This window comes from Panthera uncia (assembly GCF_023721935.1).
Source record: "Panthera uncia isolate 11264 chromosome E2 unlocalized genomic scaffold, Puncia_PCG_1.0 HiC_scaffold_19, whole genome shotgun sequence".
In the NCBI taxonomy this organism is placed as follows: Eukaryota; Metazoa; Chordata; class Mammalia; order Carnivora; family Felidae; genus Panthera; species Panthera uncia.
In genome coordinates, this window is record NW_026057588.1 from 10,916,115 (window position 1) to 10,929,711 (window position 13,597).

Consider the following 13,597-nt stretch of genomic DNA (forward strand, 5'->3'; position numbering starts at 1 on the left):
AGAGGAGGAGGAGGAGAAGAGGAGGAGGAGGAGAAGAGGAGGAGGAGGAGGAGGCCGCCGCCTCCAGCTGGGATGTGAGGAGGCAGTTTTGTTTAGTGGTCGAGCGAACAACCTTCATAGTTAGGAGAACTGCTCTCTACTCCCGACTTTCCAGCTGTGTGGCTGTTGGAAGACTTCAGCTCTCCCAGCAAACATTTCCTCATCTGTAAAATGGGGCTCACAGCACGAGGCACTCTGCAGGCTCTTCTCCCGAAGCCGAAGGACTTCACCAGAAGGGGCCATGGCGAGGGCGCTCCAGGCAGGGGAACAGCCTGCGTGAAGCCCCGGGAGTTAAGAGCATCAGGCCCTTTGGGGCCGCCGGGGTGGCTCAGTCGGTTGAGCAACCGACTTCCGCTCACCATCTCACGGTTTGTGAGTTCGAGCCCCGCGTCGGGCTCGCTGCTGTCCGCATGGAGCCCACCTTGGATCCTCTGTACCCTTCTCTGCCCCTCCCTCGTTCCCTCTCTCTCTCAAAAAGAAATAAACATTAAAAAAAAAAACAAACAAAACAGCATAAGGCCCTTTAGAGAGCATCAGGCATCCTTCAGGGCTGCCCTGTTCCCTAGACATTTGTACGTGGAATCAGTGATCCAAGGAGCCAGACTCCCTGAACCTGGTGTCCTCATGTGTAAAATGGGGGAACCCCAAGGGACTGAGGATTCAGCGGGAGGCGGCCACGTGCGGGGCTTAAGTAGGCGCCCAAGCACGGCAGCTGTGGTGACATTCGTTCGTGGCTGGCAGGCAGGGGATGTGCCAAAGAGAAAGGACTCACGGGAGCGTCTGAACCAGCAGAAATAAATCAGCAACAGGGCCACTAAGAACACGGTCACCACGATCACCACAATCACCACGATGATGGGGATGGACAGGACTGGTTGTGGCTCTTCCTCGTGAGGTTTTCCTAGAAGAGAAGTAGGAGCCAGGGTTGGGTTCCCAGATTTCAGGGGTCTTCACCTGTCTCCCCGCACCCCCCCCCCGCCCCCCCACGTTACTCGGTACCCTTTAGGAAGCTACCACTGCCCCTCCCTTGGTCTATACCGTTCAGCAGGACTTGACCCCACCCTGTGGTTCTTAGGCCGAGACTTTGACCCGGGCCAGGCCGATCAGAGCATTCCATTCTCCATGGCTGTTGTGACTGATTCTCCGGGCAGGGGAGGGGGCTGGGACCCTGGCTGTGCCAATGACCGGCAGCCCTGGGACTTGGGCTGGAGTTATGGAAAGTGGCGTATTCTCTCCCCTGGGGCTACTGAACTAGGGGAGACGTGAGGCTATAGCTGCTGGGGGACATCTCGCCTCTCTGAGCGCACACACAGCCAGCAGAGACGAGAGAGACGTAAAGGAAAGTTCTGGGGTTACACAGCTGGAGCGTGTGGGTCGGACCATACCTGAAGGTGCATTTTTCAATCAAGTCCCGTTTTTCTTGCTTAGACAATTCGGGGTTGGGCTTCTATGAACTGCAATTGACAGAGCCCTGCCTAATTTGCTTGGGAAGGCCCTTCCCAGTCCCTGGGGACAAGCCTCATGCAACCACCCCGGCCTGGGTCTGCAGAGTGGTGTAGCCAGGGGTCTGGACGATGATTGTTGCAATGGTACAGGTGGTGAGTTAACAGAGTAAAGGGGGCTCCACTGGTCCTTTCGGGAGGGGGATGAGGGGTAGAATGGGAATCAGAGAGCGGTCTTGTGGCTGAAGACTCCCTAGCCAGGGGACCGCTTCCACACTTCTCCCTCAGAAGGGATCCTGCTGTCACCTCCTCCTTCCGTCCCTCTGTTCTCTCCACCCGGGGCAGGGTGGGGGGGGGGGGGGGGCTCCTCACCTCTGACCAGGACGGTCATTTCTGCCTGGCCAGTCCCGAGGGCGTTGGTGACGTGGCAGATGAAAGTCGTGTTGATTGACTCGTCCACGGTACGGATCAGGAGGTGCGAGCCCTGGGCCTCAGCGGAGGGTGGCAGGGGACCCCTGGTCCTGGGGAGACAAGGACGGGTGAGGAAGCGGGAGGTGTGAGCCCTGATTGTATGAAGCTCACGCCCCCGTTTCTGAGCGAAGCCGACAGAAGCCCCGGAAGTTCCCCGACTCTTCCTCTCGTGCCCACACCCAGCCTATCAGCAGGTGCCGACCGCCCCACCTGCAAAACCTCTCCAGACTCTGACCACTCCGCGGCCCTCCCCGGCCACCCCCGCCGGGGCTGACCCCCTGCTCTGGGCTGCTGTGGCCGCCTTCTCACAGGGCTCCCTGCCTCCGCTGCAGTGGCCGGAGACATCTCGTTAGAACCACCCTCCGCTGTTCAGAGCCCTCCTGTGGCTGCTGCGTCACTCGGCGTAAACCCCAAGTGCTTACCCGGCCACAGACCCCATGAGCTGGCTGCAATACCACTGACCCCACTGTCTGTTCCTCTCCCCTTGGCTCTGCATCCACAGTGGCCTCCTTATCTTCAAAGGCTCCAGTTATGCCGCCACCTCGGGGGCTTTGCATGTGCTGTTCCCTCTGGCAGGAATGCTGTTCCCTCTGCCGGGAGTGCTCATCCCCTGGATGCCAGCACGGCTCATCGTCCCCTTCCTTCAGGCCTCTGCTCCGATGTCACCTCAGTGACACCTTCGCTGGCCACCCTGTTTCAACTGTAGCGCCTCCCTCCCCTGCTTTCCCTCTTTCACAGCACTTATCCTCATCTGACACAGCGCGCTTTACAGTGTTACTCTGTTTATCCTTTCCCTCCCCACTAGAATGGAAGTGCCAGGAGGGGAGGGGATTTGGCCTGTCTTACTTGCCAAGGTATGTTGGCCAATGGGATCTGGCACACCGTAAACAGTCAAAAAGCTTTGGTTTAATGGATGAAGACGCCAGCATGGAGTTTTGGGCATTCTGCAGAGCTGGGACGGAAACCCGGCCATGGGGCTCGTGAGCCTGAATCGCGGCTTGTGGTTTGAGGCAGGACAGTAAGGGCGTCTGCCAACACCAATGGAAAAGCTTTGACCGAGACTCCTTTGACTGGCGGTAGGGACTCGACTGTGGCTCTGCACAGACACGGACAGGCGGGGACGGTCCCACCGCTGCATCTGCGTGGTGCAAACAGGAAGTGAGCCCACGTTCAGGACTGGTTAAATCAGTGATGGCATGCATCTAGGACGGAACCCCAGCAGCACTGCAAAGGGGACCATGGATGCTTTGAAATGCAGGAAAGGTAAAAGATTGGTGGGTGGAGGGAGGGGTGGACCGATGGACAGAAACGTGATAGAGCAGGTCCAGCAGAATGTCAGCGGGAGAATCCACGTGGTGGGTTTTTGAGCGTTCGCTGGAAAATTCTTAACGTCTTTTGTGTACGTCTATAACTTCCCCTAAGGAAACGTTGGGGGGAAAGGGGATGTGGATCTATGTGCTGGGACCCAGAAAGGCGTTCATGCAATAAGGGGAAAGTTTCAAAACTGGACCTATAGCACAGTTTTTGTTTAGAAGTGTAGGAGGATGGGTTTGAAGTATTAGAAGCGGGAAGGATGTATAACAAAGGGTAACGGTGGATATTTCTGGAGGTGGCTGTGTCCAATTGACTACGGGTGCTATTTTCTTCTTGCTCATAACTGGATTGTCTCAAGTTTCCATAATGGTCGTTAAGTTATTTTGTAACAAGCACGAAAGCCCAATACAGACTATGAAAGGCTATCCGTCCCTCTGCCTTTTTCTTTCCTCACTCTTAACCCTGACCTTGGCATGAACTTGAAGAAATCTGATTGCTCTGTAATGGGGACAGCACCTGCATCCGTCAAACTGACTTGAGCAGATTATATGAGGTGACCCATGACAGGGTGGGGGTGGGGAGGTGGCACAGCCCAGAGGTTAAGAGGGTCGGTTTGGAGGTATTTCTGTCCCCTTGTGGCTGTGGGTCCCCCCGCAAAGGACTGCGCCTATTGGGGCCCAACTTAACTTTTTTCTTTAATTTAAAAAAAATGTTTATTATTTTTGAGAGAGAGACAGAGTGCGAGCAGGGGAGGGGCAGAGAGAGAGGGGGACACAGAGTCCGAAGCAGGCTCCAGGCTCTGAGCTGTCAGCACCGACCCCGACGTGGGGCTCGAACTCACGACCCGTGAGATCGTGACCTGAGTGGAAGTCGGAGCCTTCACCGACTGAGGCGCCCCGGGCCCCAGCTTATCTTTAACCCTGGTAATAGTGCTTCCTAGGCCCAGAGTGTAGATGTCACATGGGGTCCATGACCACCGGTGCACAGCAGACAACAGAAAAGAGCAGGTATAATGGTGAACCTGAACTAAACCCCCTCATACGCTGTGCACACCAGACAGAAATTTTACTGGGGCCTAAAGTCAACTTTCTCTTTTTACTTTCTTGCGCTTCCCTCCTCATTCAGACTCAGGAGTTCTGCCCCCAGCCCCTCTTCCCTCAGACCCAGGAGTCCTGTCCCCAGCCCCCTCCTCCCTCAGACCCAGGAGTCCTGCCCCCAGCCCCTCCTCCCTCAGACCCAGGAGTCAGGCCCCCAGCCCCTCCTCCCTCAGACCCAGGAGTCAGGCCCCCAGCCCCTCCTCCCTCAGATCCAGGAGTCCAGCCCCCAGCCCCTCCTCCCTCAGGCCCAGGAGTCTAGGCCCCCAGCCCCTCCTCACCTCAGACCCAGGAATCCAGACCCCAGCCCCTCCTCCCTCAGACCCAGGAGTCCAGACCCCCAGCCCCTCCTCCCTCAGACCCAGGAATCCAGCCCCCAGCCCCTCCTCCCTCAGACCCAGGGGTTCAGGCCCCCAGCCCCTCCTCCCTCACACCCAGGAATCCAGGCCTCCAGCCCCTCCTCCCTCAGACCCAGGAGTTTAGGCCTCCAGCCCCTCCTCCCTCAGACCCAGGAGTCCAGCCCCAGCCCCTCCTCCCTCAGACCCAGGAGTCTAGGCCTCCAGCCCCTCCTCCCTCAGACCCAGGGGTTCAGGCCCCCAGCCCCTCCTCCCTCACACCCAGGAATCCAGCCCCAGCCCCTCCTCCCTCAGACCCAGGAGTTTAGGCCTCCAGCCCCTCCTCCCTCAGACCCAGGAGTCCAGCCCCAGCCCCTCCTCCCTCAGACCCAGGAGTTTAGGCCCCCAGCCCCTCCTCCCTCACACCCAGGAATCCAGCCCCAGCCCCTCCTCCCTCAGACCCAGGAGTCTAGGCCCCCAGCCCCTCCTCCCTCAGACACAGGAGTCCAGACCCCCAGCCCCTCCTCCCTCACACCCAGGAGTCTAGGCCTCCAGCCCCTCCTCCCTCAGACCCAGGGGTTCAGGCCCCCAGCCCCTCCCCTTTCAGACCCAGGGACCCAGTCCCCCCAGCCCCTCCTCCCTCAGACACTGGAGTCCAGGCCCCAAGCCCTCAGATATAGGAGTCCAGACCCCAGCCCCCTCCTCCCTCAGACATAGGAGTCCAGACCCCCAGCCCCTCCTCCCTCAGACCCAGGAGTCCTGCCCCCAGCCCCCTCCTCCCTCAGACCCACGGGCCCAGCCCCCAGCCCCCTCCTCCCTCAGACCCACGGGCCCAGACCCACCCAGGACTCACGTGCTCCAGTCGTAGCCTGTGGGCTCTGGTTTGCTGCGGACATCACAGTTCAGGGTGGCCTCGCTGCGGCCGAGGTACCAGTTGTCATCATAGCCGGAAATGGAGACCTCAGGGGGGTCTGAGGGAAACAGACGCACGGGCTCAGAGACAGGGACTCTTCAGAGCAGCCTAGGGACATGTGGGATCGTGTCATAATGAGGAAAGGCCTCAGTGGGTTTCAGGCTCAGCTCAAGATAGGCCTGTCAGGAGTCTGGGGCAATGGATTCCCTCAGAATAAAAGACCAGAAGTCCTCGGCAGCATGGGAGACAGCGGGGTGCTGAGAAGGCTTTTCGGGACCTGCTGCTCTCTACTCGTTTTCCCGGACAAGCCAGGTCCTTGTGTGCCTCAGGTGTCCTGTGAGAAAAGGCCTCTTAGACACTCATAACACACAGGAGCATATTCAAGGCTCTGACAAGTCCTGCTGGAAAGCATCCTGGATGACCCTGCTTCAGCTGCTGTTTTTCCATCCTAAATGTGATGGACCAGGAAGACGTTTCAAAGTCCCCAGGGGAAATTAAAAAAAAAAAAAAAAAAAGCCGATGGCTCGGAGCCTGGAGCCTGTTTCCGATTCTGTGTCTCCCTCTCTCTCTGCCCCTCCCCCGTTCATGCTCTGTCTCTCTCTGTCCCAAAAATAAATAAAAAACGTTGAAAAAAAAAAATTAAAAAAAAAACAAAGTCCCCAGGGGGAAGGCCAGCGAGACAGTGTTTTTTTGTGTGGGGCGGAGCCCGTGTCGATCCCCTCCTCCCTCGGACCCAGTGGCAATGTTGAGGGTGCCCCGTGTAGACCGTGCCTGAGGGAATCAGTGTGGCAACTTCTTGGAGGGAGTATTCAGTATAGACAGTGAAGGGAGGACACAGCCCCTTAGATGAGCCAGTGTAGACACCATCGGGGGCCAGTGTGAGAGAGTACCCAGGAGAAGCAGCATAGAAAATGTAAGGTCAAAATGTCAATGCAGACAGACGTCACAGGAGCCAGGCGAGACAACCCGGGAAACAGTGACAGCTTCCCAGAGCTGGCGGCCAAGTGACGGGTGTAGACAATGGGGGCGGTCGGGTCCGCAGCCCGCATGTCCGGCAGAGATGATGGCGAAACAGTGTAGGAAGCGGACAAGGGGGCTGGCGTAGACAACGCGGGAAACCCTGTAGCAATAGGCAAGGTCAGTGTAGACAGTCGGCTCGGGAAGCGGGTGGAGGCGGTGTGTGTAGACTGTGCTCAAGGGAGCCGGGAGAGACAGAGGCCTTCGCGTGGTGGTCCCTGCCTCTGCTCACATTTGGGTACACTCACAAGGCACAGCGAGAGTCACAGACAGCAGGACGGCCTCCTTGAAGCTCTCATGCTCCACTTTGCAGGTGACGTTCTGGCCATCTGCCTGGCTGGAGGGTGTTAAGGTTAAGAGGCTGATGACGTCGAACGTGCCAGGCAGGTGTCCTGGCACCAGGCTGTCATTGGCCTTCCCGTCCGGGTATGACCAGGAGATCCGGGCGGGCGGGCGGCCCCCACGGGAGACGCAGCGGGCCACGGGCACAGGCTCCAGGCTGAGCGGGCCGGGCGGGACCTCCTCCGTCTCAGCCGCGTTTTCCGGCCGGGCTGTGGAGGGAAGCAAAAGGGACCAGTCAGTCCTCGCCCGCGGTCGTTCAACAGACATCTCAGCAGCAGACGGGGGAAGCTAGCTGAGGGCCAGGTTCAAATCCCAACTCTGTCCCCGAGCCACCGGGTGGCTTTGGGCACATCTGTGCCTCAGTTTCCTTGCCTGTCAACGGGAGATAATGATAGGCTCACAGGCAATGAGATTATGCAGGGAAGGCTCCTAAAATGGTAGTGGGCACATAATAACTGCTTGATAAACAATATTGTAATTGGGACGTGAATACCTTGCCTGGCAATATGACGGGCAGTGTTGGGGACCCAGGCATGACTGGGACAGCCCCAGCCCTGCCTTCATGGGGTATACAGTCCAGGGGGAAGACAGAATTCCCCACGCAGTGGCAACCCAGTGTGGGCCAGGCTGGGACGGGGGAGCCCAGAGGGAGTGCCCCAGTCTGGGGTAGCAGTGAAGGAGGGCTTCATGGAGGAGAGGAGGGCTGGTAGCGTCCTGGAGGTCGAGAAGGGAAGTGATGGGCTCAAGGTTACACAGTTGTAATGGACAGAGCTAGACTTTCACACAGTTCTGACTCCAAACCCATCTTGACCATCTCTCTTTCTCTCCTTTATTTATTTATTTATAATTTTTTAAACATTTATTTAAAATTTTTTTTTTAACGTTTATTTATTTTTTTTGAGACAGAGAGAGACAGAGCATGAACGGGGGAGGGTCAGAGAGAGAGAGGGAGATACAGAATCCAAAGCAGGCTCCAGGCTCTGAGCTGTCGGCACAGAGCCCGACGCGGGGCTTGAACCCACGAACCGTGAGATCGTGACCTGAGCTGAAGCCGGACTCTTAACCGACTGAGCCACCCAGACGCCCCTTGACCATCTCTTTATCGTCATTCTGGTGATTCCCAAACCTGGGGTTTCACTTGGTTCCTTCCTCATTATTGCCTGTTGCTGTAGTGTTATTATGGACTGGAGATTTCTCTTGAATTTGACTCACTGGGTTTTTTTTTTTTTGTTTTTTTTTTTTTTTGTAAAATACTGAGAATTTTATGTAAAATACATAAAATTTCCAAAATAACCATTACCCGGTCTGCTAGGTATCTGCAACGAGTAAATTATTAATGGAAATATTACTTTAAATTAAAACTAGTTTCTATCTCTGCCGGCATGGAGTTCCAGAGGGACCCATTGCAGGCACAAAAGGCCGGGCTTCCGGTTGTTTCTGATTCACATAAAGAATCATAGTACATGCTGCAGAATGGGGTCCACGGCCTGAAGGATACCGAAGTTAGGAGGTGGATTAATTTTTTCTTGATCTGCTGCTCGGTATTGTGAGCCCTACCAACATGGTCCCTGCGATCATCTCCTATCAGGACGGCCTCCTCGGGTTCACGGCCAGCACCTCCCGGAGGCTTCCAAAAAGGACATTTTCTCAGGTTTTCCCACGACAGTGGCTTTGGTGTCTGCGGTCCATTCTAAGGCAGTCACGGCCGGTCTGGGGCGCAGGGACAGACCATCCTTCCTCTTGGAATACTTGGCTTTGGGATTGCTATCAGGGGCGCACCCCATCCAGGAGGAACTGGAGGGCTCAATTCAGAATTTGATAATGAAAATATTCTGATGCCAAGCCTATGACCACAGCATTAAGATCACTTTTTTGGTGGGCGCCTGGGTGGCTCGGTCAGTTAAGCATCTGACTTCCGCTCAGGTCGTGATCTCACTGTTGGTGAGTTTGAGCCCCGCATCAGGCTCGACAGCTCAGAGCCTGGGACCTGCTTTGGATTCTGTGTCTTCCTCTCTCTCTGTCCCTCCCCTGCTCACGCTCTGTGTGTCTCTCTCTCAAAACTAAACAGGGGCGGTTGGCTCGGTCGGTTAGGTGTCCGACTCTTGGTTTCCGCTCAGCTCATGGTCTCACGGTTGGTGGGTTTGAGCCCCGCATCGGGCTCTGTGCTGACAGCGTGGAGCCTTCTCCCTCTCCCTCTCTCTCTCTCTCTCTCTGCCTCTCCCCCACTCGTGTGCTCTCTCTCTTTCAAAATAAATAAACTTAAAAAAAAATCACTCGTTTGTATTCCTTTGAGATCAGGTAGCCCCCCATCATCCCCTCCCGGCTCCTCGCCTCACCCAGCACGCGGAGCCAGGTGCGCGCGCTCTTGCTGCCGTCGGGGAACATGGCGAACCGGCAGGTGTAATTGGCCTCGTCCTCGGCGCGCAACCCTCGCAGGGCCAGCGACGCGTCCCGCAGCTCCTCGCCCGGCCTGGCGGCCACAAACTCCAGCCGCCCGGGCTCGGGGAAGCTGGAGCCCTGTGTGGGGTGGAAGACCGCCACGTTGAGGTCGTCCCCCGCCGCCGTCCGCCGCGTCCACGTGGCCTGCGTCACCTGCACTTTGTGCTCCAGGGGCGGCAGTTTGCACAGCAGCTCCACCGTGTCGCCCAGGAAGCCGCGCACCTGCGCGGGCGCCTGCACATCGACCGTCCCGGTCCCTGCGGGGAAAGGCGGGGCGGGGGAGGGGGGTTGGGGGGGAGGCGGGGGTCAGACCCGGCGCCTGTGGTCTGGACGCTCCACGGGAGGGGCATCCGGGAGGCCGCTCGCTCTGGGTCTCCAACCCGTCCGGGCCACTTCACTGGGCTGTTATTACCGTATTTCCCCGATCTCAGCATCATCGATGTGTTTAATTGTAGTTAAAAACTTAAACCTGCCATTGAACCCATTTCAAAGGGCACGAGGCCGTGCATTAACTATCACCGATAACTAGTTCCAGAAGGTTTCTGTCAGCTCTGTATCATCAGTCCCGCTGTGACACTGTCACTTACAGCATGACTCACTGAGGGGTGGGAAAAGGGGCAGAAACTCTTGAATCTTAGAATCCATGAAATACGGTATTATTATTACTTTTATTGGGCATGGACCCCCGATCCGGAGAAGGTTTGTAGGAGATCCTGGCACAAGAAGGCTGGTGATTATAATCCAAGGATTTTGGATCCCTTCCAATCTGTGCTGTGAGGCTTCAGGCACGTTACTTAAACCCTCTGATTCTTTTCCCTAATGTGTAACGTGGGGTATGTTCGAGTGCTTCATCTATCTCTCAGCATTGAGTCCCTAAACAGCTCCTTGAGGCCAGCACGGCTGTCAGCCCCACTTTATAGATGGGGAAACCAAGGCAGAGTCGTTTGCTCCAGGTCACAGAGAGGGTAAATGGCTGAAGTGGGCTTTGAACCCTGGGGTCTGACCTCTAACCCACAAGGCTCTGTATTAAAGTCTTTCAGCCTAGGGGCGCCTGGGAGGCTCGGTCGGTTGGGGTTGACAGTTGAGCGTGAGACTTTGGTTCAGGTCATGATCTCGTGCGTTCACGGCTTCAAGCCCTGCATCCAGCTTGCTGCTGTCAGTGTGGGGTCCCTGCTTCAGATCCTCTGTCCCTCTGTCTCTCTGCATTCAACCCCGCCCCCCTCCCCCCCCCCCCCAGCTCTCTCTCACTCTGCTCTCTCAAAAGTAAATACTTAAAAAAAAAAACAAACTAAAAATCTTTCGGCCTAGGGCCCCAGCACACAGTAGGCCCTCAATATAGGTACTGACTCTTATTGATTTTGTTTTATTATTTTTTAATATGAAATTTATTGTCAAATTGGTTTCTTACTGATTTTAATAAATAAAATCCTACGCATTCTTTTTTTTTTTCCTATGCATTCTTATTATTAATACAGATAATGGAGAAGGTGGGAAAGAGTTAAGTTCTTTGAACCCCAGCACTGCTACTCATTAGCTGTGGGCCTACGTGTGGGTGGTTTCACTGCTCTGAGCCTCAGTTTTCTCATCTGTGAAATGGGCGTGATTATAGCAGCGTAGGGTTGCCCGGCAGATGAGGTGATGAAATCTATGTAAAGGGATTAGCACCTGCCAATGACTCTATCAAGGTGAATAGTACTGTGTTGTGAGGAAGAGGAAGCTGGGAGGTAGCACGCAGAGGCGCTGGGAGCATGGAGGAGGGCACAGCTGGAACACAGGGCGCTAATGTGGGGTCCAATGAGCAAGTGAGTCTCCCGCTCTGGTGCTTTCCTCCACCAGAGGGCAGGTCTCCTCCACACTGAGTAGAGTGTACTAACCACACGCGGGTGCCTACTCTGTGCCAGGACCTGCCTACTCTGTGCCAGGCATTGAGCCGCTTCCTTACAGGTGGCCTCCTGCAACCCCGTCCTAATGCCCCACGAGATGTGCATGATTAGTATTTTCATCCCCACTGGACTGGACAGAGAGGGCAAGTGCGTTCCTGAGGGTCAAGCCACTTGCCTAGCCCCGGGGCTGGTCTCTCCTGCTGCCCTGGTGGAGGGGGGGGGGGGGGGGCTGTCCAATTTTGGTTCACTCATTGGGTCTGTTACTTTTTTTTTTTTTAATTTTTTAAATGTTTATTTGTGTGTGAGAGAGAGAGAGATGGAGAGCACGACTGGGGGAGGGTCAGAGAGAGAGGGAGACACAGAATCTGAAGCAGGCTCCAGGCTCTGAGCTGTCAGCACAGAGCCTGAGGCGGGGCTCGAACTCACGGGCCACTCACGGGCCGTGAGATCATGGCCTGAGCCGAAGTTGGACGCTTAACTGACTGAGCCACTCAGGCGCCCCATGGGTCTGCTGCTTCTTGCTGGTGCCTTGGGCAAGTTACTTCCTCTCTCTGTGCCTCAGTCTCCTCATCTGTAACTGGAGGTCACAGTAGGACCACATATTGGGGATCTCCTTAAACGGTTTAGGTTGGTAGCTCTACATGAACTCCTCAAGCCTCGGGAGAAGTGCCCTGTGTTCTGGGAATCACCTTTTGGGAAATGCCGAGATGAGGGACTGTGGCTTCCCCGGTATAGTGATTCAACAGTTCCCACACTTCCCAAGTCTGTATTCGGTATTAATATTGTTCATACGAGTTATGCTTATTGTTCTTACCAAGTACAACACTGGTCAGCAACCTCCCAAGACACAGTCTTAGGAGATAGGTAAGAATCCCTCCCCACCCTCAACATGTTTTATGGAAACAGAGAGCTTAGGAAACGCTCCTGAGCTCAGGGCCGTCTGACTTCAAGGCTGTATCCCCAGGGCTTGGCACACTGCCTGACACACAGTAAGCGCTCCATAAACACGTGTGGGGAATGAATGCACGCATGCTTTCATACTGGACACGAGCCTGGAAGGGCCGGCCGCAGGGTAGACCAGCCCCGGGGCCAGCCCCCGGCTCTGCCACTTGCTGGCTAGCCTAGGCAAGTGACTTGGCTTCTCTGGAATGCACTTGCCTTCTCTGTCCAGCGGGGATGAAAATACTAATGCCCTTAGAGCCATACAATAGGGGTCAGAAGCGATTCGGGGGAGTTTTGTGCCACCGCCTTCCTGTTCCCCATCAAGATTCTCTGTCCCCGATCGGCGGGCCGCAGGAGTCAGGGAAGCACATCCGGCCACGGTGAATGGCTGGGCATGGAGGAGTCATCCTCCGCTGAGATTCTCCCATTGACTGATGGCCCTACGGTGGTGTATCGGTGTATCGAAGTCTGGCCTGAGCCCTTCCCGGGACCCAAATTCCTCCAGACCCGGGGCGGCGGGGAACCCGGGAGGCCGAGCACCCCGCTGGTGCAGAGGGGGATGGGGGAGGGTGGGGGAATAAGCAGTGGCCGCCAGGTCGAACGCGGTTACTCACCTGCTCTCGTGGGCGCCCAGAGCAGGCACAGCAGCGACAGCAGCAGCGGCGGCGGCCACACCATCCTGGGTTCCTCCGGGTCGCCGCTGGGGCCGAGCCTCCTCCCGGGTTTGCTGGGCCACCGCCCGGGCTTGGAACTGCTACCCAGGAATCCCCGGGACTGCACCGGCGCTCGCGCGGAGCCTGGGTGTGGAGTGGAAGTTCCGCACGGGTGTGCAGCCCGGGCTGGGAGGGGCGGGGCTGCCCTGCGGGTGGTGCTCCTCTGCGCCTGCGCGCGGGGACTACCGGAGGCCTGGGTATGGGTGAGAGGAGTGGCATCTCCCCGGGCTGCGGGCAGAGATTCAGCGGTTGCTTTGTTCTCTTTCATTCCAGTGTAATTAACACACGGCGTGGTGTTAATTTCGGGAGTCCAGTATAGTGATTCAACAATTCTCTACACTCCTCCGCGCTCATCATAACAAGTGTACTTTTTAATCCCCTGTACCTACTCCCTCCACCTCCACCCCCGCCCTCCCCCCCCCACCTCCCTACCTCCCCTCTGGCAGCTGCCAGCTCCTTCTCTGTTTGTAGCAGTCTTTTTTTGGTACGTCTCTCCTCCCTGTGTTCTGATTCTTAAATTCCACCTAAGTGAAGTTGATGTTTGTCTTTCTCTGACTTATTTCATTAAAAAATTTTTTTTGGGGGGCGCCTGGGTGTTGCAGTCGGTTAAGCGTCCGACTTCAGCCAGGTCACGATCTCGCGGTCCGTGAGTT

General features: G+C 56.3%; 1 protein-coding gene across 1 annotated transcript in view; it reads right to left on the minus strand.

Moving 5' to 3' along the window:
- The window catches only part of LOC125915171 (poliovirus receptor homolog), a 17,411-nt gene extending 4,187 nt beyond the window's left edge, over nucleotides 1-13,224 (minus strand). Inside the window, exons 1-6 of the mRNA XM_049620857.1 lie at nucleotides 12,846-13,224; nucleotides 9,304-9,663; nucleotides 6,874-7,176; nucleotides 5,549-5,666; nucleotides 1,854-2,002; nucleotides 812-940 (exon numbers count right to left, since the gene is read on the minus strand). Of these exons, the coding sequence (XP_049476814.1) occupies nucleotides 812-940; nucleotides 1,854-2,002; nucleotides 5,549-5,666; nucleotides 6,874-7,176; nucleotides 9,304-9,663; nucleotides 12,846-13,212 (1,426 nt within the window). The 5' untranslated portion in view covers nucleotides 13,213-13,224. The remainder of the gene's footprint in view (nucleotides 1-811; nucleotides 941-1,853; nucleotides 2,003-5,548; nucleotides 5,667-6,873; nucleotides 7,177-9,303; nucleotides 9,664-12,845) is intronic.
- Nucleotides 13,225-13,597: the final 373 nt, after the last annotated feature.